This window comes from Gracilinanus agilis, chromosome 1 (assembly GCF_016433145.1).
Source record: "Gracilinanus agilis isolate LMUSP501 chromosome 1, AgileGrace, whole genome shotgun sequence".
Taxonomy (NCBI): Eukaryota; Metazoa; Chordata; class Mammalia; order Didelphimorphia; family Didelphidae; genus Gracilinanus; species Gracilinanus agilis.
The window spans coordinates 620876507-620904240 of NC_058130.1; the positions used below are offsets into that span (position 1 = coordinate 620876507).

Below are 27734 nucleotides of genomic sequence, written 5' to 3' on the forward strand. Positions count from 1 at the left end.
GAGAGAGAGAGAGAGAGAGAGAGAGAGAGAGAGAGAGAGAGAGAGAGAGAGAGAGAGAGAGAGAGAGAACAAAATGTCAGAAAAATGATTATTGAAAATTGTTATCAACATATTTTTTTCTTGGGAAAACATTTTTAATTAAATCTTTAAAATTTCTCAGCTCATAGAAGATGGAAAGAGATAAAGAATATTTCCTATAAACAATTCTTCCTTACCATCTTGCTAAAATTACCTTCTATGTACTTTGTCTTTATGTTGTATGTACCTGGCTTATATATATTGTCTTCACCTTTAAAATGTATACTTCTTGAGAGCAGGGGCTGATTTTGTTTTATATTCTTAGTGTTTATGCTCAGCATAGGGCCTGGAACAAGTAATCACTTAATAAATGTTTGTTGATTAACTGATTGATGACTCTGATTGACAGAAGAGAGCAACAGTTAAGAGACTCAGTGGAGATCATTCTGTGACAGCAGACACAGCTATACTTGTATCCTCCATACTAGTAAAGTCAAACACTTAGCCCACCTCATGAATGCTGCAGTTTATAATAATGTTGGGAAATATTTAGTGAATTAATTAAAAATACAATGGAACATGGATAATATTAATATGTGGTTTTATAAACCAACATGTGGCCCACAGGGATGCTTATCTATGGTTAGAGACCTTAATTTCTTATTAGAGATTGACACCTCTTCTCCATAACTCTTTCTATTCACAGCTTATTCTTCTATAGATTGGATATTAAGCATAAATTGTCACCTTAGCCCAAGTTCAGCACTTATTTGTTTTCAGTTGTGTCCAACTCTCTGTGATCTCATTTGGAATTTTCTTGGCAAAGATAATGATATAGTCTGCCATTTTCTTTCTCCAGCTCCAGCTCATATGAGGAAACTGAGACAGATATGGTTATGTGATTTCCCTTGCTAGTAAGCTATCTGAGGGCACATTTGAACTCAGGAAAATGTCTTCCTCACCCCAGGTCCAGCACTATAAAACTGCATTACAGGACCTTGTTCAGGGCTATTAACTGATAAGTCTTTTTAGCAGCATTTCCCAGAAATCTAAAATTTCCCTGGCCACACAGGGTACTTCTGTAAAGGCAGCTCTAATTTTTCAAATGTTTAATCATTAAATCAAATTATCCAATCATCAAATAGCTAAAAATCAGGCCTTTGTGATCTATCACTGGTCAGTTCTAGCTATCTAGTTCTGTCTTTGTAGAACAATATGAATAAGTCTCTTCCCAGGCACATCATCTAACAATAATCTCAGTCTTCTGTTTTTTCACTAGGACTGCTGTCATCTGGGTCAAGCTACACTTTTGTTCCTATTATGTTCAAAATTCTACATGGGATCTTAGTTGGATTTTTCTGGCCCAACATAGCTACAGATAACACCATTTTAAGACATTAGCTCTATTCAAATTGCTGAATTTAAAACAGAATTAATAATAACTTCAATAGTATCAGAAGAAATGAGTGAACGGGAAGATGTGTTATTATATCTCTGTAATTTTGTTTTAATATAGATAATACTACGTGAGTACTATAATGTTTAAGCATCTTATTTGGCTTCCTGAATAATTCTTTCCAAGGTGAAATTATTCAAAGTGTGCTTTTGCTACAGTATATGTCAGATGTACTATTGTTTTTTTCTTTTCTTATCACACACAAATATTAGTTGACAACTAAAATCTAATGACACTCTTTTTTAGCAGTTTACGTAAGGCCAAAAAAAGGGGAGGAAAGCTGGATAACTTGGAAGTCTAAACTACACACGCTGATATACCTGAATCAGCAACAGGAAATGACTTCGCTTTTTAAATTGTCTCAAAATATTTACAGGACAGAAGCAGATCTTAATCAGTAAGCCTCACTTTTTTTCTTCCCCAAAGGGTTGTTATTATATACCCTCTTAACAGATTGGTAAGTTAAGATTTGGCAACATGCCCAAGGCCAAGAAATAAATCACTCACAAAACCGGAAACACCTACACCTATACTCAAACCAGCCAAAAGAAAAAAATTATACAGACTTCTAATTTCCATCATGGAAAATTATAAACAGGTAGATATTATGATAATTTTATATATGTAGTAACTTGAAGGATTAATATAAATTAAAAGCACATATGCAAAAAAGAAACATCCATTGTTTACTGAGGCAATACTTGGAGGTTTCTCTTTTTCTAGTGCTGTTAAGGTATGTGGGAATATTTGCTTTAAGTAGAGCGACCCTTTTTCTTTCTCATTGTTATAGCTAAAGCAGCTGCTGATTGTCATTTTGGCAACATTCTCTTTTTGATCCGGCACTCTAAGACACTATTTTTTAACAAATTTAGAAATGTCAAGAATAAGTGATTTTATTGCTATATAAAGATGAACTCTGACCTTATAATGATACATCTCCAAAAGTGAAGGATTTGGGGCCAGTCTTAGAAAGTATAAGTGCTTCTAAGGTGGTAGTGGGGAAATCACGGAGTTCATCTTCTCAACTGTAAGACCTCTCAGTGTGAATCCCTGATCCACAACTTAATCACTCAGAAAGTCACTTTCGAAGTTTTTAATTCTGTTTCCTCTTCAATAAATAAGGATTACAAAACTTGTGTTCCTTTTTCTTTCAAGTAAGAAAATGGATGTAAAGTACTTGGGCATATATAAGTATTGAGATACCAACTGTGTCCCAAACACTTGAGAAGTTAATTGTTTTGTTGAACAAATCAGGCCTCTAATTCCAAGAAGAATTACTTAATGCTTGGACCTATGTCATTCTGAGTAGAACCAAAAAATTTCATGCCATTACAAAAATTCCAGAGCACCTTATTCTTGTTCAGATTATCTGAAAATGGGGGTTATTCAAGAATTTTAGCTGCTGGACTTGCTACATAAAGCTACATAAATCATAAAAATTTCTTTTCTATGGGGAAGTGAATTTTCACTAAGTTGTAGTTTTTGAAGTCTTTGTGCCAAATGTTTTAGAAAACATTTGTGCTAGCATCTTCAGGCCAAGATCCGAGCTCCACCCCTCAACAGTACTAGTTTGATTGCATAAGCTGTGCAGGTGGCTATACAGGGACAAAGTCACAGGGACAATATTAGGGGTGGGTTCTACTTCACAGATTCATCCTTCTCTTTGCTCTTCTGTCTCTCATGTTGTACCATACCCCTTTTAAATTTGGTTCAAATTATGTAAATGGTAATTCATGATGGATAAGAGAAAGATGGAACTAACTACATATCTGAACACACACGCACACACACAAACACAATTTTGTTTTGTTCTGATAGTATTCTTATAACAAGACCTGACATTTTCCAAAACCATATCTAAATTTCATGAAGAAATAAAAATTCTGGCAAATGTGCTCTCTATAATTATTTAACTAATCCAAATTTATAGCTATGATTTTCTCCAAAAATTTAATATGTTCTAATACCAACTGTCAATATAAAAAAAGTGCTCTAAATAAAAATAACAGAAAAAACAACCTCTGGCTCCAAAAATAGAGAACTTCTCATTTTCTTTCTTCTGAAATGATCAAAGTTTCTATTTCAATCACAACAATAAATAAAGAGGCCAGATCTGGTTTCATAGAGAGGAATTATTAAAGACAGACATAGTCTAATGAACACAGGAATCTATTAGCACCTAAATATGAGGACAGTACTCTCCAGTGCAAAGGAAAATGTTACAAACATGCTCATTCATGTCTTGCCACATAAATGTGATATAAAAGAGAAATGAAGAAATAAAGTTGCAATTACATTTTTGAAGAAATTTCCACATAAAGACATATACTTGAGATGGATACAGAGTCAAATCATAACAACTCAAAGTTGCTTTGAAAATGGACACCTGAACTAAATACATAAGGCCATATTTTTTTTTTAAAATTAGAGGAAAAATTAAAATAAAATCAGGTACTTTTTGCAATTACAGAGATGGGGAGAAGTCCATAAAGACGAAAAGGGCAAATTTGGTAATTTAAATATGAATAGCTTTTGCAAGAATAAAATTAGTAACGGCATAATAAAATATTTACATCAAATATAACTTGGCACAAGCATGTGCATGTGTTAAGTCAAACCCAGTATGTAAGTAGTGAAAGATATGAACAATTTTCAAGACAACAACTGCAAACTAAAAATGATCACAATGAAATATGTTTCAAGTTACTAATAGTAAAATAGTACAAATTAAAACAAGTCTGAAATTTCTCTTTTTCTACCATGTAAATTAGCAAAAATGGCAAAAACAAAATAAAGTGAAAAAAACAGGAACAGTCAATATTGGAGGGGCTGTAGGGAAAACAGGTCAGTAACACACGAGTGGTGTACTTGTGAATACAAACATTCTGGATATCAATTTGAATTTTTTTCTTTCTTTTTCTTAAATCACTATTATATTCCATGTATCCCTCCCCCTCCCCAAGAGCCATCCAATATGACAAAGAGTATTTTCTGGAGAGAAAAAAAATCAGCACAACAGATGTATATGTTGAAAAAGTATGAAAAGCTGTAACATGGAATACCTGTGAAATACCCAGCTCCACATAGGGTTAGGTTGAGAGTGTCATCTCATCTCTTCATTTGAATCCTATTTTTGAGACCTGCTTGATTTTAGTAATTTTAATATATTTGCTTTTGAGTTTTGGGGATGCAATTGTTCTTTCCATTAACATAGTTGTAGTTACTGTGGATATGGTTTTCTTGCCTCTATTTATTTCACTTTTCATCAGTTCACATATATTTTTCCATGCTTCTATGTATTTATCATATGCACTTTTTCTTTCAACACAGTAGTATCTGATTACTTTCATGTACCACTATTTGTTTAGCCATTCTACAACTGATGGGCATGTACTGTTTTCCTAATTCTTAGCTACTACAAAAAGTATTGCTATAAATGTTTTGGAGTGATATGGGAACATTTTTTTCTCGTTGATGACTTCTTTGGGGTATAACCTCTATGTTGTTCAAAGGGCTGAATGTTTTCGTCACTTTATTGACTTTAGTGCATAATTCCAAACTGCTTTCTAAGACTGTCAAATTGTACCACTTCATAGCTTCATCAGCAACATATAGTGTCTTACAACTCCTCCAAAACTTACATTGTTTTGGATTATGTTTGCCAATTTTCAGATTGAAACTTGAGGGTTGTTTATTTTTTGCATTTGTCATTAGTAATTTAAAACATTTTCTGATGTGGTTGTGAATACTTTGTAGTTCTTTTTGGAGAACTGTTTGTTAATACCTTTATAATCAACCACCAATCTTTAATTTAATCAGCTCAAGAACTTAAAGTACCCCTACTTAACACTTAGTAAGTCACTAAGTAAGAGAGTTCACAAGTCACATACTAAAAAAGAAAAAAAAAAAAAAAAAAAAAAGGTCATACTTCCAAAGGCCACAAGCACTGACCTCTCCCACACCCCCCTCCTTTGGCAGTGCTAGGCAGTTGGGAAGCAGTAATTGGTTCCAATGAAGTGGGAGGCAGATAGGAAGTGGCAGGAAAAGGGACTATAAAAGGTGAGACTGGGGAGAGGAATGCATTCATTCCTTGGCTTTTAGGTGAGGAGACTTTCCTAGAGGAGGATTCTGCACTGGAGGCTTGCTGGGTGAGTGATTGGAGCTGAAGAAAGAGGTTTGCATTGTTGGAGCCCTTGCTGAAGACACCACCAGGATTCCTGGCTTAAGAGACTACCTGGACTCCATCTGGAGATCAGGACTTGAGGGAGCCCTTGCCGGTGGTGAGCTGGACTCCTTTGGACAGAAAGTATAGGGTATCTAGCTAGGCAATACTTTGTATTTCCTTCCTACATTTCTCTCTTTTACCATATCTCTATTAAACTAAATTGTTAAGAGAGGCTAACAGACTCATGGCTTGAGTTAATTTTATAATCGGAGACCACAATCTTATATTTGTTTATATTATTTATATTTATATTAAGTCAAACCAATTTTAATTTTTAATCAAACCAATTTAATTTTGATCTCTTATTTATTGAGGGATGGCTATTAATTATATATATAATATATATAATATATACATATATGCATGCACACATATTTATTAGAGAAATTTAATACAAAGATTTTTATTTTCCATTTGACAACTTCTCTTCTTATCCTAAATGAATTATTTGTTGCCTGTATGGAAGCTTTTCAGTTTCAAATCATCAAGTTATATCTTTTATCTTTTGTAATTGCTTATAACTCTTGCTTAGTTAAAAACACATCTCTCACCCATAGCTTTGAGAGTTATAGGATTTGTTCCTCTTCTAATTTTTGGATACCATTATCTTTAATAGTAAAGTCACATATCAATTTAATATACTGTGGAATGTGGTACACAATATTGGTCTAAGCATAATTTCTGCCAGACTGTTTATCAGTTTTTTTTTCAGAAGTTTTTAACTAATAAGAGTTTTTCCCTAACTAATTTATGTTTTCCACTTTATCAAATACTGGATTATTGATTAATTCCATTGTTTCTGAATCTCCTTTATGTACAGTGTTCCATTGATCTATCTCTCTATCCTTTAACCAAATACTAGATGGTTTGGATGACTGTCACATTATAATATAGTTCAAAGTCTGGAAGTGCTAATACTCCTTCATCCTGACTTGCTTTATTTGTTTCTCTTGATATTACAGATTGTTTGTTTTTCCAAATGAATTTTGTCATTATATTCTCAAGCTCTGTAAAGTATTCCCTTGGTAATTTGATTGCCATAGCATTAAAAGTATAAATTAATTGTAGTAGCATTGTTATTTTAACTTTATGGCCTAGTCAAGATTACTGAATATTGCTCCAGTTGATTAGGCTTCTCTCTATCTCTGTCTGTCTGTCTGTCTGTCTGTCTGTCTGTCTGTCTGTCTGTCTGTCTGTCTGTCTGTCTGACTCTCTGTCTCTTTGAAAACCCTTATCTTCAGTCTAAGAATTGATAAACTGAAACGAAATTGCATCTTGGCAACAGGCACACATTAGACTACTAGGCTACTCTGTTATAATATTATTAGATTCTAACACTACGGCAGCTATTTTTGCTTCTTAAACAGGAAGAAGAAAAAAAGGATAGTTCTTACTACCTCCACAAAAATGACTGATATAAAGATAAAATCTATTCCCCAAAAGAAAGATTTGTTTTTAAAAAGAAATTTATTTATCTTTTTATCAATAATCTAAAAATAGTACCTTAATAATGATTTTATTACCTCAAAATGAAAGATTATAATCTTTGTTGAGCCTCTCTACTAACACAAAGAAAGGAGCTTTTCTATAAATGATAAAATTAAATAAACTTGTTAGGAAATGTAAATCTGAACTTCTTAGCATTTTTATTAGGTAAATTATCTTGGGAGACTGAACAAGTCAAAAATAAAATGGGGTTTAGTAAATATACACTACCAAAAATTTAGAAGATACCATCAGTAGGTTAAACTGGCTCATTAAAAACAAAGCATTCAAAATATCAAGCAAAAAAAAAACACACACATTGAGGGGAAAACAAAAGGCAAGTAGTCCAATCTCCTACCTCAACATAATCCTTGGCATGGCCCCAATCTCTCTTGGCATCCAGATTCCCCAAACTGAAACACTCCAGTTGTCCCAGGTGAATCTTAGCTACAGATCGGCTAATTTTTCGAGTTACAAAATTAGCCCCTGAAAAAGACAAAAGATATTATCAGTAATGTCCCATTGACTGATGAAACATTTAAAATCATAGCTCTTGGGCATTTCTTTCTATCTTCTTCCCATCTTCTCTTTTTCCTACATCATCCTTCCTTAAAATAACAAGTCACTAATGTTCATTTGGATAAGGGAAGAAGCTGGAACCGAATTCTACTTTTACAACAAATATTCTTCTTGGTGGAACTTCTTAGCATTCCTCATTTGCTCTCTCAATATGCAGCCTAGGCATAAGGCCAAAGAAAAGCTATTGGAATGTCAATTTTTTGAAACAAAATGCAGAGGGGTTATGTAAAGGAAAATACCAGAATGGAAGACATACAGCTAAGACTACTCTTGCCTGTTTGTATATGTATGTTTTTAAAGGAATATATTTATCTATCATATTTTCTACTAAGAAATCCATGAATTGACCTGGCTGATGCATATGAGAAAGGGGTAGAAAGGGAAATAATTTCATTCACAGGTCCAGGGCGTTTGTAGTTAAAGGAGAAAAAAAGACTCAATTCAATCAAGACTCCCCTGCCCCCCCCCCCAATACTACATCTAAGTTAGTAAAGTAAAAACATTAAAATATTCCCATTCCTATGCCAGTGAGTCTCTTTCCAGGTTCACAAGGGTTCCAAATTAAATGTGCAATGTCACCTTTCCACTTAGATGAAATACTATGCAGAAGAATGAGCTCTAGAATTTACATAAATATTTTGAAACATCTGGATGAAAGATATTATAAATAAGAATAATTTTATTTGTGATGACTGTTCTCTGGTTTTAGGAATAACCATGGAAACAGATAGTGGCCTAGCCCTCTGCATTCAAGCTTTATTATTGAGAAGTTGAATTTAATAGGAATAGGCAAGTTTAAACATAAGCCTGTTCATTTATCATACAAATTTGGAATGTTAATTTCAATATAAATTTACTTTTACTAAATATGACAGGAATATTCTAAGCATTGTCATTGCATAGAAATAAAATTATGTAATGTTCCTTGGTTCATACATCAAATTTAAATTTCATGAAGGAATAGTCCAAAAGTGAAAGCCTTGTCATTATGGAATCATAGGTTTTAGAAATAAAAGGAAAGTGAGATATTATCTAGTTCAGATCTGGCTCTCCAGAGCAATTACTAAAAATTATCTAATTCTTCTAAATTTCACAGGTTCCTATTTAATTTTAGTAATCAGAAACTAATACAAGTATTTAAAGTAAACATTCAGCATACTTCAAGTCAATTCCACAAACATTTATTAAATGCCAACTCTGCCTTTTACTATAGTTGGTGTTTGAGATAAAAAGATAAAAATGGAGTAGGGCTTTCAAATAGTTCCATTTTATATCAGATAATGGGTTGGACCCACAGGGAAGAAGTAATTTAAACTCTGCAGGAACAGGTCTCATTGAGTGAGAAACTAATGCCCAATAGATGTTTCTGGCTTCTATACAATGGCTGCCTGTGTTCTACTACTGAAAAGACAATTATAAATATCAAAAATTTCACCAGAGCTACCAATATCACTGATTCATTTGAAAAGTCTTCTTTTGCATCCAAATTTTTAAAAAAGATTGTGTTAAATAAAGGATCTTTCTATGGTCTCCAATTCAGGAAGATTTGGGATCAAATCCTATGTCTGACACATACAAGTACGATGATCGAGGGCAAATCATTTAACCTCTCTTTCCTCTAAGGAACTCTTCTCAGAAATTATGGAACCATAAAATTTGAAAGAAGGAAGGGATCCCTGAGGCCATCAAGTCAAATCCCAATTGTACATGCCCAATGAGAGATTGGTTGTCCAGGTTATACATGAACACCTGCAACCACCTCAAGACAGCTATGATAGGAAGACCATTTCACTAATTTTTCCAGATATGAAGTATGAATTTTCCTCTTTCCAATTTCTACCAATAGCCCTTGGTTCTGCACTATGGGGCTTAAAAAAGTCAGTATTATCAACTCGATGACTATGAACCATAGAGCACCAAATCCTTGTAGAATAAAAATCGAAGATTATTCAATAGCTAGTGAAGGGTTATATACCATTTGTTTTCACATTATCTTCATTTCCCACTGTATCTAGCTCCTAATTTTTTTTTAAAAAAAGAAAAAATTTCAGTCAAACTAAATATCAGAAAAGTGTTATATGCAGTGTTCTACACCTATGCGTCTTCTCATATCTCTTCTTTGGGATCAAGGTTGATCATTATAATTTTGTAGTATTCAATAAAATGTTCTTTCCATTTTTAATATTAGTTTATATAGGTTTTCATTTCTTTTCCATATTGACCAACCCCCAACATATTGCATCTACTTTGTTCTTAGTTCATTGCTATCACAAAAAGAAACTGCTGAAAATATTTTGGTGCATATAGGAGGCCTGACAATTAAATTTCTAGGTCAGAGGGAGCACATTTTAGTCATTTTTCCCCTATAATTTCAGTCTCCTTTTCAGAACCATTGAAACAATTCACAATTCAACAATGCCTTTGTGCATCCTTTGAGCAATGCCTCCTACATTGATTATTCCCATATTTTCTTATCTTTCCAAATTTTCTTGATTTAAGAAGAAATCTCAGTTATTTTTATTTGAATTTCATTTGTTGTCAGTGACTTAGAGCATTCTTTTATGTTGGTTAATAGTTTGCAATTCTTTTAAGGTCTTTAAAAATATACATAAAATATTTATCTATTAGAAAAGGGTAAAATCATTCACAGGACTCCTTAAGGTCATAAGGTCACATCGAAAATCTCAAACCTACATCATCTCAGTTTTATTGTATTTTCTTAAATATTTCTCCATACATTTTAATATTTCAAGCCTTGCTCCTAGAGTGCTGAAGTCCTGATACCAGAGTATCATATCCTTATAAAAGACATAAGATATAAGAGTGATTTTCCCCAGTCCATCAGTTTCCTTTATAATATAGTTCTACTAATATTTATAATCTTCAAGCTTTCATGAAATCAAAATTATCTTTTTTACAATTATCTCTATCACTTTTGTTGGGTTAACAATTGTATACACACATGTTTGTGTGTGTGTAAGGGAGAGAATTGCTTCTTTTTACAGTAAGCGCTTTGTCTTTATTATAGAATATGGCATAAGATTTTGATCTAAACCTAATTTGTGTGAGATTATTTAAGTTTTCCCTGGACTTTTTTTTAAATCAAAAACAGATTTCTTAATTAAACTTTGTTTTTGAGTATATTTTATATTCTATTATTAACTATTTCTGATTCTTACTTGTCTAGTCTCTTATATTGACTTATTATGCTTATTTTTTCTTTAATCAAGACCACATGGCTTTGATGAATGCTTTATAATATAATTTGAGGTCTAGAAGTGCTATATCTTCTTCATTCCAAGATTTCATCATTATTTCCCTTGTTATTTTAGATCTTTTGGTCCTCTGAATGAATTTTGGCTTTTATTTTGTCTACTTTGACAAAGTATTCCTTTGGGAGTTTGCTATAGTATTAACTTTGCAAATTAATAGGTAGTGTTGTCATTTTTATTATACTGACCCAAGTATAAGCTCTGAATATTCCTTCAGTTATTTAAATTGTTTTCTATTTCCTTAGGGAACAACTATAATATCTATACTACAGGTACTGAGTGTACTTTGGTAGATTGACTCCCAGTTATTTATATATTTTGTACTGAATGAGATTTTCCTTCCTTTTAATGTCACTTTTTTTGTTGCCATATAAAAATGATTCTCCTTTTAATTTTGTAGCCTAATACTATATTAAAGTTTTTGTTTTAATTAACTTTCTTTGGTGATTTGCTAGGATTTTCTAAGTAACCCAGTCTGTTACAAACGGGAAATCAAATTTTCATTCATGGAGATAGTATTTCAGGGAAAATAGAAATGCTTAAAAAGTAAATGAATAGGCTTTTTTTAAATTTTTTTTCTTTTTAACCCTTGTACTTCGGTGTATTGTCTCATAGGTGGAAGATTGGTAAGGGTGGGCAATGGGGGTCAAGTAACTTGCCCAGGGTCACACAGCTGAGAAGTGTCTGAGGCTGGATTTGAACCTAGGACCTCCTGTCTCTAGGCCTGACTCTCACTCCACTGAGCTACCCAGCTGCCCCCAGTAGGCTTTTCTTTTAAGAAAGTTTTTCATGAATAAATTAACTTGCAGTGAAATTGGGAAGATATTTCTTTACTCTGATGATATTTTAAATGAAGAATATTAATATATTAATTGAATCAATGAAGCAGGCCCTAATTACATGTATCTCTTCCACATCATGATTTTTCCCATCAAGGTTTTGATATAGTGTTGATTGGAATAAGAAATTAAATGGGAATATTATGGTAGTTTTAGGGATGCTACAGATGACTCAGCAAAAGCTCAGAAAGTCAGAAATGCATAAAATATATGTATAGTACCGTATATTATCAACATATTTTATTTCTTAAAAACATAAAAATACAAAATTTCTCTTTTAAAGTTAGAATAAATAAAAAGTTATACGTTTGCAAAAAAAGAACAGGAAAACAAGCAAAATTTTACTTTGCTTTTCCAAATCAAAGGGGTGCTACACCTCTAATGTCAGCATCATGGAAGGAATACCTATAATTGATATTATTTCACAGCTTCTAAAAGAAAAGATAGACATTTATTTGGAACTGTTAGAAGTTGAGTTGTTATTTCTACTTTAATGTATGCTCCTCAAGTTCATTAACTGTAAATCCCTACTTCTTATATATTCTTCAAGTGTATACATAAGCCATTAAAATTTTTACTCATTGATTTATATATATATATAACAAATTAGATTTCTTTTTCGTAAAAGTAATGATTTCTTTTAAGTTCTCAGTTATCTTTTCTAAATATAAAAGCAAAACAAATAAAACCACTACTCTACAAATAAGAATTCATATTTGCTCACATAGCCAAAGAAAAAGCAAACAACTGAATGAAATAATACAGATGAATGACTATAGAATAATAAAACTGTTGGGCATAGAAATACAAACAAAATCCTGGGTATTATTACAATTTTCTCATCATTAAAGAGAGGGATAATATTTACACAAGATACCTACCTCACAAACCATAAAGCTCTATAGAAATTTGAAGACATATTTTTATGCATTTATCATTATATAGTAGCATGGGTCTATTTATGTTTCAAAACCTATGCAAATATTTTTATTAATAAATATTAATATTACCATTACTAATTGGGGACAGTGATTTTACAATACTGGCATCTATTTTTTTTCATGAAAATTCTTTATGCATATAACATTTTTAAAAATGTAATTGTAAATCTTCATATTCATCTCCATTAAATTTTATTTTTCATACTTGGATGTTTCTCAAACCAGATATCATAATTTTGAATTGTGACTTATTTATATAAAATAATTCCTCCCAAAGATGTAAGACCAATAAATATAATTTCTTTGTATTTATTCTATTTTCTGATATAAATTTTAACTAGGACTGTACGAAAAAGAAATTCCCATGATTTACCACAGAATAATCAATAAGTAATATTTCATGTATTCAACTAGCTACTTATAATTTATTGTCCTATTGTCCAGATTTGATCATTTTGCTCATATTGATATCTTGTGAAGTTTCATAGTATCTGCTGATGAAATCAAATATTTGGGATAAAGAAAGCAAATGAACTTGGTTTATAATAGCTCTTTTTAAATTTTTTTTTTATATTTTATTGGTGGTGATGAGTTGTCCATATAGATGAAATTATCATTTTTTTTACAAATTACTATATTTGGGCAAAGCAAGTCAATACACCAGTCTTATCTAAAGAATATATTTCCTTCTAAAAGTATAATAAACTGTCCCTCCAAAAGTGGCTCATTGCACTATCATGCTTAATTTCTCCTTTTGCTTTATTAATTACTTGAAGCAAACTGTTTAATAATTTATTCTAAAATTAACTTGGGGAAAGATGCCAAACTTATATGTTTTTATTTTCTTCAATCTTTTTTTCCTTTTAGAAAATTTGGACATTTATGATTTCTAGTTTTGTTGTATATCTCCTATTCTCTCTATATCTTCCTAAACAATCCTTCGTTATCTGAGATTTTTATTTAATCTGGGTTTAGAGTTCTGACCATGGAACTATATTGACATTTTTTATTAACATAGAAAGAATCACACATTTCTTAAGTGCCTACTCTAGACCAAGTTATATATGTCCTTCTATGCAAGAAATCTCCAGGTATCAATATGCAGGACATTTTATTTCTCCCATATCAAGAACAAGATTTCAAGGCACCTTTCTTCCAAAGCAGCTTTTATTTCCCTGATAGCAACCAGTTCAAAGGAGTTTAAGAGTGAGCAAATCAAACTATTCATCTCACCTAAATTAATTAAAAAGAAAAAAAGAGCAAAACTTTACAACCTGGTACCATAAACAGGTGGAATGTGTCCGGATTGAATCAACTCACTAGAATAAATTGAAAAGGTCTTGATTAATTCAGTTTCTAACAAAGAGCAAAAAATAGAGAGAATTCTAGCTAAACCCAATAAGGAGGAGTCACTTGGTGGAGAAAAGAACACTTTTATTTTAGCCATGTCTCCTCTTTTCTCTTTAACAGATAAGACTTGTAAGATTCAAAAGGTTTGATTGATTTTGAACCTTTCATCTTCTCATCAGTGTCCTAGCATTATTCACTGAGATGGTATTGGATGAGAGTACTATCTTTACCTGGGGGTCAAGGACAGATTGGGTGTGGATTCATAACTCTTCAAAGAGCCCAGAACAGAAACTAGGTTATGCTAGGGGAATTTTTTTAACTTTATTAAATTACCAAAGCATTCATTTTTCCCCATAGTGGCCATGTGATCTTTTGTCTCCAACAAATCAATGCCAAAATATTAAATGTTAAATTAATAAATACTAAAACCAGCCCTTAGAAATGGCAGCTAAAGCTTCCACAGGCCTATGGAAATATTTGACAATTCAAAGTTATTTTGACAGTTGGATCTAGAACTTTCCCAAACATATCTAATCTTTTTTTTAGATTTATTTATTTGTGTGTTTGTTACATTTAAATATGCAGTCAACTCCCTCCCTCCCTTTCTTCTCCCTATCACAGAATACATTATTTGATAAAAAGATATATGTATATATGAAACTTGTGGATGTACAAAAGTCATTCTTCAAATAACATTTCTGTTGCTGCATATAATGTTCTCTTGGATCTGCTCATTTCACTCTTCAAAATTTCACGTAGGTCTTTCCATATTTTTCCGAAATTAACCTATTCATTATTTCTTATGGTATAGTAGTATTCCTTCACAATCATATGCAACAACTCATTTAGGCATTCCCTAATTGATTAACATTCCTTCAAATTTGTGTTCATTGTCACCATAAAGAGCACTGCTATAAATATTTTAGAACATATAGGGTCTATTCCATTTGCCTTGATTACATTAGGAAATAAACCTAATAGTGTTATTGGGGGGTCAAAAGTCATACACATTGTTATAATTCTTTGAGCATTAATTCCACATTGCTCTCCAAAAGGGTTAGATCAGTTGACAGTCCCAACAACTTTGTATCAGTGTCCCCATTTTCACACAGTCCTTTCAACATTTGTCATTTTGTCCTTTTATTGTTTTAGTCAGTCTGATAGATATGAAATATCTGAAAGTTGTTTTAATTTGCATTTCTCTAATCACTAATGATTTAGAGCATTTTTTCATGTAATTATGTGTAGTTTTTATTTCTTCATCCCCAAACTATTCATATCTTTTGATCATTTATCATTTGGGGAATGGCTCATATTCTTAAGCATTTGATAAAGTTCTTTATATATTTTAGATATGAGACCTCTACCTAAAAAACTGTTATATATATATATATATATATATATATATATATATATATATTTCCCCCAACTTACTGCTTTCCTTTTAATTATGGCTATATTACTTTTTTTAGGATACCTTTTTGAGCATCCCACAAGGATTTCAAGCAACCAGAAGCTATAAGTTACCAATTTGCAATATGTCTTTTCTAACCTTGAGCCTTCTTTCTCCTAGACTCTGTACATATTTGTGGGATATTATGTAGAAATGATGTGGGGGGGAATGGTTGTAGTTTTTTATTAACTGTTTTCACAATATCTCCTTAGTAAATAAATCTTTCTAAAAGCTAATTAAGTCTGGCTGATTAAATAATAGCACCTGACAATCATGGAAGAAAGCAAACTGATGGGGGTTTATGAGCTATTGTACTAGAAAAGAACTTAGAGCTAACTCTAGATTCCTGAGGGGACTAAAGTCTTATTCTGTACCTGCATAGTTGTCTCAGATCATATACCACCAGATGAAAGGATGTTAGATTCAAAACTAGAATAAATATTATAGATAATCTAGTCCAACTGTCATTTTACTGATGCATAAGCTAAAGCCCTGAAAAGTTAAACAATTATTCCCAAAGTCAAATGCATAATTACATAACAGAGCTGGAATTCTAATACCTGTCTTCTTACTCCAAATTCATTCTAGTCTACTAGAGCAGAAATTAATTCTATTCCAATTCTTTCTTGTCTATCAGTATAAGATAACTTGTTTTCCCCATTCTTTTTTCTAGTTTTCTAGCTTTTTGATAAGATTGTCAAAAAGGCAGCAAAGAACTTAATTAATACTTAGCATTTAGTTAAATTAGATTTCCAACAAATCTGCATATTTTAGGTCCCTTATCACTATTTTTTATTGCATCTATGCTTGTTTCATGTAAGGAAAGCACTTCTTCCATCTGTCAAGGAAGTTTTCAATATATAGCCATATTTGTTCCTTTCTTCTTTTACCCTCACCCAATCTCCATCATGATTTATCAACTTAAGAGAATTGATCTCTTCAGTTCTAAATCTTCTTGAGATACTACATTATGCCCTATGTCAAATGTTTCTTTTAAATAAGAAATACCTTTGGGGGGAGCTGGGGAGCTCAGTAGATCGACTGGCCTCAAACATGACCAAGCTGTGTGACCCTGGGCAAGTCACTTAACCTCTTTGCTTAGCTCTTACTGCTCTTCTGCCTGAGAACTAATGCACAGTATTGATTCTAAGATGGAAGGTAAAGGTTTAAAAAAACACAAATACCACTATTGTCTAATAAAAAATCCTATTTTCACCAGTAAGATGATAGGAAATGTGTCTCTCTGTGGGAAAATTTCAAGTTTACTGCTTGTATTACCTATATTATATACATTAGTTTGTAGATCTTCATAGCTATTCCAGTATTGTTTCCAATTCCTTTCACTGTTTTATCCTTCTGAAAGACATTCAGTCACATCAGGATTTTTAACCTGGGTTCAGGTTTGTGGGCAGATTTTTAGGAAGTGGGGATGGGGAGAGATGTGTTCTTATATAGGAAAAAAAAGAATATATTTTTATTTCCACTAACTTCTAACTGAAATGTATTCTTGTTTTCAATGACATAAAAATATTATTTTTAGAATGAGGTCCATAGATTTCAACTAACAGCAAAAAAGGCATATGATAGGAAAAAAAATGTAAAGCCCCTTTCTGCGTTAAGCAGGTAGCAAACTCCTTGCTATATTCAAAAAGATACTTTTCCTAACGCTTTTAAGTTATAAGACTCTTCATTAAGTATTACAAAATATTCAATAGAGGAACAAATTCCTAACCTTTAATTTCCTCATTTTTCTGAGAGCATAAATTGAGGGAAACTACTTCATAAATAAAACCAGGCCTATCCTATATTTGTAAGCTTAGAGTCACAGAAAATTAGCTTGGAAACAGAAATAAAAGCATATTGAAAAACTAATGCAGGTAAAATATAGAAATAATAAACTACAGAATTTGTTTAAATTCTTTGATAATAATATCATTTTTAAAATTCAATATTGCTGGAAAAAAGTGGGCCATCATTGGACAAAAGTCAAGTATTTTTGTTACTACTGAGATTTTATTTTAATGATATTTAAAATAAAATAGACTTACAAACGATATACTTTATATGGTAATTTTCAGTCAAGTCAATCAATCAATACTTATTAATCTCCTATTATGCATGTGACAGGGACTATGCTAAGATGAAAGACTAATCCTACCTCAAGGAGTTTACAATCTCACAAAGGAGAAACATGCAAATAACCATGTACAAACAAGCTATATACAGCATAAATAGGGAATACTCAAATGAGGTAGGGAACTTCAATTGTGAACGAGTAACAAAAGGCTTCTTGTATAAAGTAAGATTTTAGCTGGAACTTGAAGGCATGAGAGAGAGCCAGTGAATATAACTGGAGATGGAGCCTTATAATAAGGAGTGGATCTATTCTAATGCACATAGTAAAGGATAAGACTGAATGAGGAGGGTTTTGTTTTGTTTTTAATGACTTCACAGTCATTAGGAATTACTGTAGAAGCCATTTTAACTTAGTAAATAAACTATACTATGAAAATTTGTTTTCATTGTAGGATCACAGAATCATATACTCAGATATTGAAGTGGTCAGGTCATGTTGTCCAGCCCCTTCCTTTTACAAAGGACCCAAGGTCTCCAGTGATTTGCTTACAGTCATACAAGTAGTTGGAAGCAAGGAGGACCTAGGTCTTCTGTCACCAAATACAGGGTACCTTCCACCACCAAGCTGCAGTTCAGAACATTGAACAGCAGAGTCATCCTGTTTTTGTGATATTTCCCCTTTAAGTCAGGCTACATTTCCTGTAGGGTTAGAAAAAGCAAGAAGATCACCTACTGTTTTGAGATCACTCCAACACCTAAACAATATGAGGTGAGTTAAGGGCAGAATAAAAGCCAAACTATTAATTTCCTGGCTTTGTCAGTCTGCTAGTCACATTTTAAAATTTTCATTCCTTTGTAAAGTGCTTACTATCTGGGGCCTCAATTTTATTTTGTCCTGAATATCTTATAAAATATAACAAAAGGATAATATATTTAGGATAAGAATTTCCTAAAATATGATATAAAGATGAAAGATGAAGAAAATTGAAGCAAAACATTTTTTACTTTAAAATTTTACTATAAATTCTGGCAAAAAATATCAAATCAAATCATTCTCTGTTCCTAATACATAAAAGAAAGAGTGGTTTTTCTCTCCTTGGTATTCTTGGCATTTTTAAATAGTTCCTGATACACAGAAAATGCTTAAAAAGTGCTTATTGACTTTACTTAGAAGCACGCTTTTTTAAATGAACAAATAAATGGATTCAATATGAGCTGATCATGTCCTTTTTAAAATCTATATCAAAATACATGCCCAGTTAAAATTATCTACCATCTCCAAATTGGAGAGAGAAGGGAGGTAGGGAGATGGCTTGGATCTTATAATTTTTGAAAATGTATGTTGAAACTTATTATTACATGTAATTGGGAAAATAAAATGTCTGAATTTAAAATAAATAAAATCTATATCAGTATGTATCATTTCTGTAGAGATATTTTCAAAAAATATTCAATGAAGACTGATAATGATGTCTAATACTTCTATACAATGCTTTAGAGTTTGCAAAATGTATTATAAATACTACTAAAATGAAGGGATAAACAATGAAGGGATATATCAAGCCTCACAATTGATGTCCATTATTTTTATCTCATTCCTGAGCAAGTAAAGAAACATTTTCATTTTGCTTTACCATATGGACCTCAAATTAAATTATGCCAAAAATGGCCAAAATTAGTTTAAGTAAAAGAGCATCTCTCACCAAAATTGTATTCTAAAAATCAGTGCTTGATCCAAAATTTTATTATTTGAAAATTTTCTGCAAATTCTGCTAGAATTTAAGGATTTTTAAAGATAGAATAAATGATACTTCTTTGCAAAGTAAAAATTGTAAAAATCATTGCAATTCACACTGAACCACACATGAACCTAAACCTTTGGGCCTGATTTATCCTCCAACTATCCTGCCATCTGCTATCCCAAACCACGTGGTAATTTTAGGCATCCCCACTGAGAACTGACTGGGCCACAGCTCTGTTGAGACAGGGTGTAGAAAGAAAAGACACTGAGAATGTCATGGCTGACTGACCAGACTCCTGAGATCTGAGAGATTATGCCTCATTTGCTCACTAAGTCCTGCCAAAAGCAACACTATTTAACTGCAGGTCCTCAAAACCCACCAGGCATGTTTAAAGAAATTTCAGGCTTAAAAGACCATTCATAATGTGCATTTGTTTGGGAAAACTACCACCTTTTGGCAACTATTCATAAATAACTCTTTAAAGTAGAGAGGAAAAAAAGAATTCTGCTGTTTGTACTTGGTATATTTTTCTGCCAATAGTTGCTATACTCATAAACACCTGATTTGAAGTTAAATGAAAGGGGAAAAAAACCTTAGAAGACTTATAGCTAATCATAATCAAAAAAGATAAAAACTAACCTAATAAACTGAAAGTTAAAAGGAAAATCAATTCATTTCTTCTAATACCCATATTCATGTAAATTCTAAACAAATTTTCATATTTTTATAGAATTCTTAAATGCTTCTGATAATAATTCTTAAATGCTTCTAACTTTTCATTAAAATGTACATTTATTCTTTATCATAATCATCTCTTTTTTTCCTATAATTTTAATAAACATTTGATAGTCTAACCAACAATGTGTTACTGTGCTTATTTTGCCGTAGCCTCTCTCACATTCATTCTTGTTTTTGTCATCCTTGTTTTTTCTATCTTTACCAACCTGATAGATTTGAAATAGAAATTCAGAGTTTGTTTATTGTATCTTTCTCTAATTAGTAATGATTTGAAGAATTTTTATATGATCACTAATAGTTTATATCTTCCTCTAAAAACTGCCTAGTAATATTCTTTGATAGTTTACATATTGAGGAATGGCTCCTATTCTTATGTATTTGACTCATACAGCTGGTGCATTGGAGCTACTTCCCACAGGCTCTATAAAGTCAAAGTTAAAATTTTAATTGTGAGCATTTGCATTTTAGAAATTGCCAAATGCCACAAATCAAGGCTTGATGTATTATTTTGTTGATTGTCTAGACTTAAGAAAATGATATAGAAAATGTTAAACTTAAAAGTATGTCATGAGCCATACCCTCCTGCCCTCTGAAGTTTCAGTTGTTAAATATTTACCAGCATAGCCTTATTCATACCTACAGTCAAGAAACCAAGTGGAAAAATATTATATAATTTATTATAAGAAGCCATTTTAATTAATGTTTTTTGGCACAAGGACATTCAATTCAACAGAAGGTCCTACAATCAAACTATATGGAATAAATGCTTATGTTGTTAGTTCTCTACTATGAACTTTAAAAAAATTTGCCCTTGATTTATATGGTCATCTATTAGAGATGGGGATATGAGTAATATTAAGATGAAGCAACTAGATTTCCTACCACTATTAGTTCTTGGCTCATATAACTAATTTCTTCGTTATTTTCTCTTCTCCCTCGCCAAAGTAAAGTAAACCTATGGATAACCAGAAAGCAAATGAGCACAACCAGTTGTTTACAGATGATATTTTTTCACCCAAGGAAAGCCAATAACAGTGCCTCTCCTATAACTGTTTCTATACTTCATTTGTTCTTTAAACTGTATATAAAATACTTCAAATAGGGTCAAGCTTAGGGGGGCAATAATAAAAAATTTACTATAATTTTTAAGTACTATGGCCCTGTGAGTAAGCAATGTATCAATTGTTGATGTGGAGAAGTATGTTTAGAGCTGGAAAAGCTTGAGCTGGGAAGGGGATCTATAATTTTACTTCCCATGTAATTTGAGTTATTAAAAAAAAAAAAAGCCTTTAACATCCCGAGATTCATTATATACTTGAGCTTCTAGCTTGTGACCTTTCTAACCTCATTCAGACTAATGAACACAGAATGAGTGTAACTTTGGTCAGAACAGCTGCAAAGCTTCTTCATGCCAAAGTAGTGATGAAAAAAATGGAGTCATACCATAAGTAAAAGCAAGAAAAGATGAAAGATCCGAAGAAAACTATCTTACTCATTGGGTAGATACCTCAATGGAAAAGTTATCTGAGGATATGGGTGAGTCTCACAGAATAAAAAGATCCAGATAGCTTGTGAATCTGTACAATTTGAGACCGACTCTACATTGATGAGATCATAGAACTGCTGATGTATTCATATGACATGGAGAAACTTATTACACAAGGTGTTGAGAAATCTGAGAGGGATCAATTATAGATTGAGTGATGGAGAGGGAATCAGGGAAGACATAGTGGAGGATATGGCACTTGAGTCGGTCTTTTGAAGGAAGAGAAATATTTCAACAAGCTGCAATAGAGAGATTACATTTGGCACAGGGGAAAAGGGTTAAAAATATTATGGAAATTGAAATCATAAAACAGAAAGATAACAATAAGGGAAAATGATTTGTCTATAACTACCATGTATGAAAGTGTTAAGTGGCAGTACCAGTAAATAGCTGGCACTTAGCTAGCACTTTTAGATTTGCAATGCACTTCACATAATCTTACTTAATGCTTACAACAACCCTAAGAAGTTGGTACTAAATGAATGAATATGTACAAAGCACAAAAAGAAAAAGTGAGCCCCACTCTTAAAGAGAACCCAGTCTAATGGTGGTAGTAACACACAAAAGGCAAGAATGCAAGTTAAAAGGAAATATTTGAGTCATTTTTACTGAGTTATTTATAGTTATTTTTATAGCTAGTATCCCAAAAAGAACAAAGGTGAAAAGGAACTATTTGTACAAAAATATTTATAGCAGCTCTTATTGGGAGTATGGTGCTTCTGTATTTGGGCCTGTTACGGAGATGGCCCAAGATCCTTAGATGGTAAATGGATTTAAACTGAGTGAGGAATGGGATGCCTGGATGGCCACCAAGGTATGCTGGCAACCACCAGGGCTTATAAATGTTTGTCTCAGCTGAGCATCTGACCCCACCTAAGTGGGCACCTAAGTGCCCAAGCCAAAGTGATGGAGTGAGAAGCTGTATATTAATTCACACAGTCCTCTGATTACTTGGCTTGGGTAGAGTTAATGGATAAGGGTTTATAATGAGGTTAATTGCTAATAAGGTCGGATAACACTGTTGACTGTGTTATTGCTCAAAACATGGTGGGGTGTCTAGATGGAAGGATAGACTGAGATGGAAGGATAAGCTGGGCCTGATAAGCTGGCCCAAGATCCTCAGGTGGTAAATGGATCTAGGCTGAGTGGGATAGTGATGCCTGGATAGCCACCAAGGTGTGCTGGTAACCACCAAGGCTTATGGATGATCAACTCAGCTAACTAGCCCCACTAACAGTGCCTAAGCCAAAGTTATTAAGGGAGAAGTTGTATATGTTGTTCAACAGCCTCTCTGGTTCCTTGGCTTGCAGTTAGGTTAAATGATAAAGGTTGGTAATAGGGCTTGTTGTTGGTATTTGAATGGATAATGCAAACTGACCGCAATGTTGGTAATCCCCTTTCCCCTTTGGCTGTAGTTATTCACTTGCCCCTTAGAATGAATGCCAGTCTTCACTTGAATCAAGTTTGAATGGGATTTAATGCTTTGGGTAAGGGTTCAGGACACCGAAAGAGGTGTTGGGAATGACTATGTTAGTCTAATGAAGGTTAAAGCAATCTAATCAATGAGCAACAAGTTGGTATTTGGCTGGAGATTCTTCTCCCCTCACAGACCCTGGTAAGACCCATCCATGTAGACCAAAGGAAAGGAAGGGGTAATGATAATCTTCTTGACAGCTGTGTTGTGGTTATCTCTCAGCTCTGTTTAGTAATAAGTGAATGAACCTCTAGTGGCAATAAGGTATGGATGCTGGATCTGCAGGTCTATAGGCCTCCCCACCCTTCACCACCCTCTGCCCTCTAGAAATTCCCTTCTCCAGACTGAGACCAAGAATGGCTGAACCCCTGGGCTTTTATAGAGGTGGTCCCAACTGTCTTTTGCCCTTGGCTCATGCCATCTGGGTAAATTCCAAGTTCTATAACCAACGATCTGTCACTCAAGCTGATCTCCATCTTTTTCACTACAACTGTGACTTAAACAAATATTTCCCTTTCCCCTTAGATGTAGCTATTGAATTGCTCCTTAGAATGACACCAGTCTTCACTTGAATCAGTTCAAGGCTTTAATTCTAATAAACTCTAAAGGGGTAGGATCCAGGATAAAGAAAGTGGTGTTGGGGGTGGCTATGCTAAACTATGGGTGTTAGAGTTGGCTAATCAATCACTAATCAAGTTGGCAGCTGGCCGGAGAGGTTCCTCTCCCTCTCAGACCCTAGTCAGGCCTGGCCATGGCCTTGACCAGGTAAATGAGGGTTTGTGATGTTCTTTTTGATGATAGATGTTAGCTGTATATCTCTCAGCCCTATCCAGCAAAAGTTGAATTGATATTTGAGGCAATAAGGTACAGATGCTAGTGTTGTAAGTCTATAGGCCTACCCACTCACCATCGAGGCCCTTCTCAAGAATCAGACCCATGAGAGGCTCAGCCCCTAGGTTGTTATAGTAGTGGCAGCAACTATCTTTTGCCCCTGGCTCATGCCATCTGGGTAAGTTCCAAATTCTAAAACTGTCGGTTGTCACTCAAGTTGGTGTCCATCTTCTTTCCAGAGGTTGCTATAACACAGCTCTTTTTGTAGTAGTAAAGAACAGAATGGTTGAACAAGTTGTGGTAGATGATTGCCAAACAGGATAATTTCAGAAAAATGTGTAAAGACTTATATAAACTGATGCAAAATGAAGTGAGTAGAACTAGGAGAATACTGTATATAGTAATGGCAATGTTGTAAAAGGATAAACCTAACTGTTATTAGCAATGCAATGATCTAAGACAACTCCAAAGGCTTCACAATGAAAAAATGCCATATCCACTGCCACAAAAGAAACTTCTGGAAGCTGAATGCAAAACAAAGTATTTCACTCTATGTACTTCATGAGTGTTTTTCTTGTATGTGATATGTGTCTTCTTTGACAATATGATGAATATGAAAATACAGGGTGCATGACTATACATATATTATCCATATCTGATTGTTTGTTGATTCAGGAAAGGGGGAAGGGAGGGAAAGAGAATCTGGATCATAAAAAGTAAGAAAACAAATGTTAAAAATTAAAAAAATAATTTAAAAAACAGTATTGGGGGGATAAAAGACCATAGGTAGGCAATGTAGCTCCTCAGCTACGAGGGCTTCCCTGCTCTGTTGATGTCAGCGGGTTGGCAGTTAGTACTGGTGGTAGCAGGGATGGCTATGAAGAGCAGCCTGGAAGAGGAAACTGAGACTCATAGGCATATGAGCAGTGGTGGAGATGAGAGCTGAATCAAGTTCATTCTGACTTCAAATATAAAAACTTATTTACTTAATATGCTGTTTCTACAAATGGCATAAGGCTGAAAAAAGTAGCCTGAGTTTTTATGGAGATCTTCAAATTCAAAAATTTTAATGCTTGTATACAGAAAGATATAGAAAGGAACCAATTCTACTACTAATTCTATATGTGACATTGGACAAATTCCCATCCAAGCTACTAGAAGAGCTGCAAAGAAGTGTTCCTGAGCCTGGCCAGGAGCTGTATGGGGCATGACATTACATAAAACTTAGGCTAAAAAGCTTGGATCAAGAACTGAGAGTTGGTGGTTCCGCTGATTGAGAGAGACTGGATAGGTACATGGAGAGCTAGAGCAAGAGATTAAATAATGACAACAGAGGAAAGCAACCAAATAGGGAGAAAGAAACTTTGCCCTTCAATTTGCTCCTCAAATCTACTCACAAACCCTATATTTTACCTCTAAGTTGTTGCATTTTGTGTTTCAAAATGGTGTGAGATCCAAGAAAACTGCCCTGACATTCGAGAACAAGAGGGAAAAGTGGAAATTGAAAGAATCCACAGATCACCTCCTACAATTTAATCCACAACTGACAACTTCCATGAATATTATAGCCAAATTCAGAAACTCCCAGCCTAAGGAAAAAATATTACAAGCTGCTAAGAAGAAGTCATTCAATTACCAGGGAACCACAGTTAGGATAACACAGAATTTGGCTGAATCTACATTAAAGGACTGGAAGGCATGGAACAAAGAACTGGGTCTACAACCAAGAATCAATGATCCAACAAAACTGACTACATAAAGAAAAAAATGGACTTAAACAAAGAATTTGCTGCCCAAACACAGAATTCAAGAGAATCACCATAAGGTAATTAAGAGAGTGGCGGGGGTTGGGGGTGGGTGGGTGGGTGTTAGAAGAGATCTTTTCTTTAAGGGATCCAATCAGTTCAATCAATTTATGTTCCTACAAGAAAAGAAGATATTGGAAAATATTAAAAATTGTTATTATGAACAGGGTAGATAGAAGAAGTTTACTTAGAGGGAACAGTGACAAACTGTATAGGATGAAATGTCAAGATATATACATATATGTATGTATTTATGTATGTATGTATAAATATATACATAATTAGAGGGGAAAAAGAGATAATATTAAGAAAAGTGGGAAAACAAACAAAATGGAGTAAATTTATATTCCATAAAGAAGCAAATGGGGCGAACAGGGGAGAATAACAATACACTGGAAGGGTAAAGAGGTTGGAGAGAGGAAATATTTAATACTTAAGTGCATTGAACTCAACCTAAAGAGGGAAGATCAGATCCATTGGGGCAGTGAATTGATTCATGCCCTATAGAGAAGTAGAAGGGTAACAAAAGGACTGGTGGGGAGGGAAGCAACACTAGGAAGGGAGAGGGCAGGGTGGGGATGGGGGTGGGGTAAAAAAGACCCTAAAGAAGAATAAGAGGGGAATAAGAAGGCAGAGGGGAGAAAGGGAAGTAAAATAAGGGAGGGGATTAGGGGAACTAATTAAAAACAAAACACTGGTATAGAAGGAAATAGTGAAAGAAGAAAGGACAGGACAAGGAGAGAGAATCAAAATGTCTGGGAATACACAGTTGATAATTATAACTATGAATGTGAATGCGATGAACTGGCCCATAAAACAGAAGCAAATAGCAGAGTGGATTAGAAACCAAAATCCTACCATATGTTGTCCACAATAAACACACATGAGACAGGCAGACATACATAGAGTAAAAATGAAAGGATGGAGCAAAATCAAAGTGGTGTGAGAATTGGGTCTATGGAAAGGAGATGGTGGAAAGTAGTAGCACTAAAATGAAGATAGGACATAACTACTGAGTGATTAAGGGAGCTTTTTATAATATAAGCCCTTGAAAAAATTTATCCCATATTCTATAACTTTTTCCTTGATGAATGGGTAGAAAGCAAATACCTCTGGAAACTATATATATGAACTAAAAACAAAGAAAATTCAGATGTTATTATGTCTGAGCTCTGGATGGAACTGAACAATTATCTGAATTTTTATTAAGAGGCCCCTAAAGACAGAACCTGGTCCACATGAGGTCAGAACTGTGAGTCTGAGTCATGGGTTGCATAAGAATATTTGTTTAAATTCATATAAGAAGGAAACAAGGTAAGCACTTTTATTTTAAATTTGTACTTTAAATATTTCACATATTGTATTAATTTACATTAACATTTTAATTCATATTATAATAATATAAATTTAATTAATTCAAATGAAAAGCCATATACCAAAACAGATTGGTAGAAAGTGTACATTTTTGAGCTAAGAAAAGTGAATAATTCTCTTGGGAATCATCTAGTGATCACCTCAGTCAGTGCTAGTATTTTTTTTAATACCATCTAGTTAGGTAGTAGTGTTTTGAAATTTAACGTAAAGAATAAGTGGATGAAATACATGCTATTTTACTCTGAATTTTACAAAACATATCAAAATGTATAAATAAAAATATTCATTTTAATAATATATGTCATAAAATCTAGTCCCTGGAAAACAGAATTCCATTTGGAGTATGGAAAAATGACAAAAAAAAAAAAGGAAGGTATTCAGAGTAAAAAGGGCAAAAATGATTTTAAAAATAGAAGGATTTTCTTGCAAGAGAAGATTAAATAAGTAACATGTGGAATTTAGAGAAGTGATGACTAAAAGAGACATTATATGATAACATTTTATAAATATTTGGGCTATGGAACAGAAAG

At 33.3% G+C, this 27734-nt stretch overlaps 1 protein-coding gene across 1 annotated transcript in view; it reads right to left on the reverse strand.

Annotated features, from left to right (window-relative positions):
- GMDS (GDP-mannose 4,6-dehydratase) overlaps positions 1–27734 on the reverse strand; it is an 847788-nt gene that overhangs the window by 429973 nt on the left and 390081 nt on the right. Inside the window, exon 7 of the mRNA XM_044668245.1 lies at positions 7543–7670. Within this exon, the coding sequence (XP_044524180.1) occupies positions 7543–7670 (128 nt within the window). The remainder of the gene's footprint in view (positions 1–7542; positions 7671–27734) is intronic.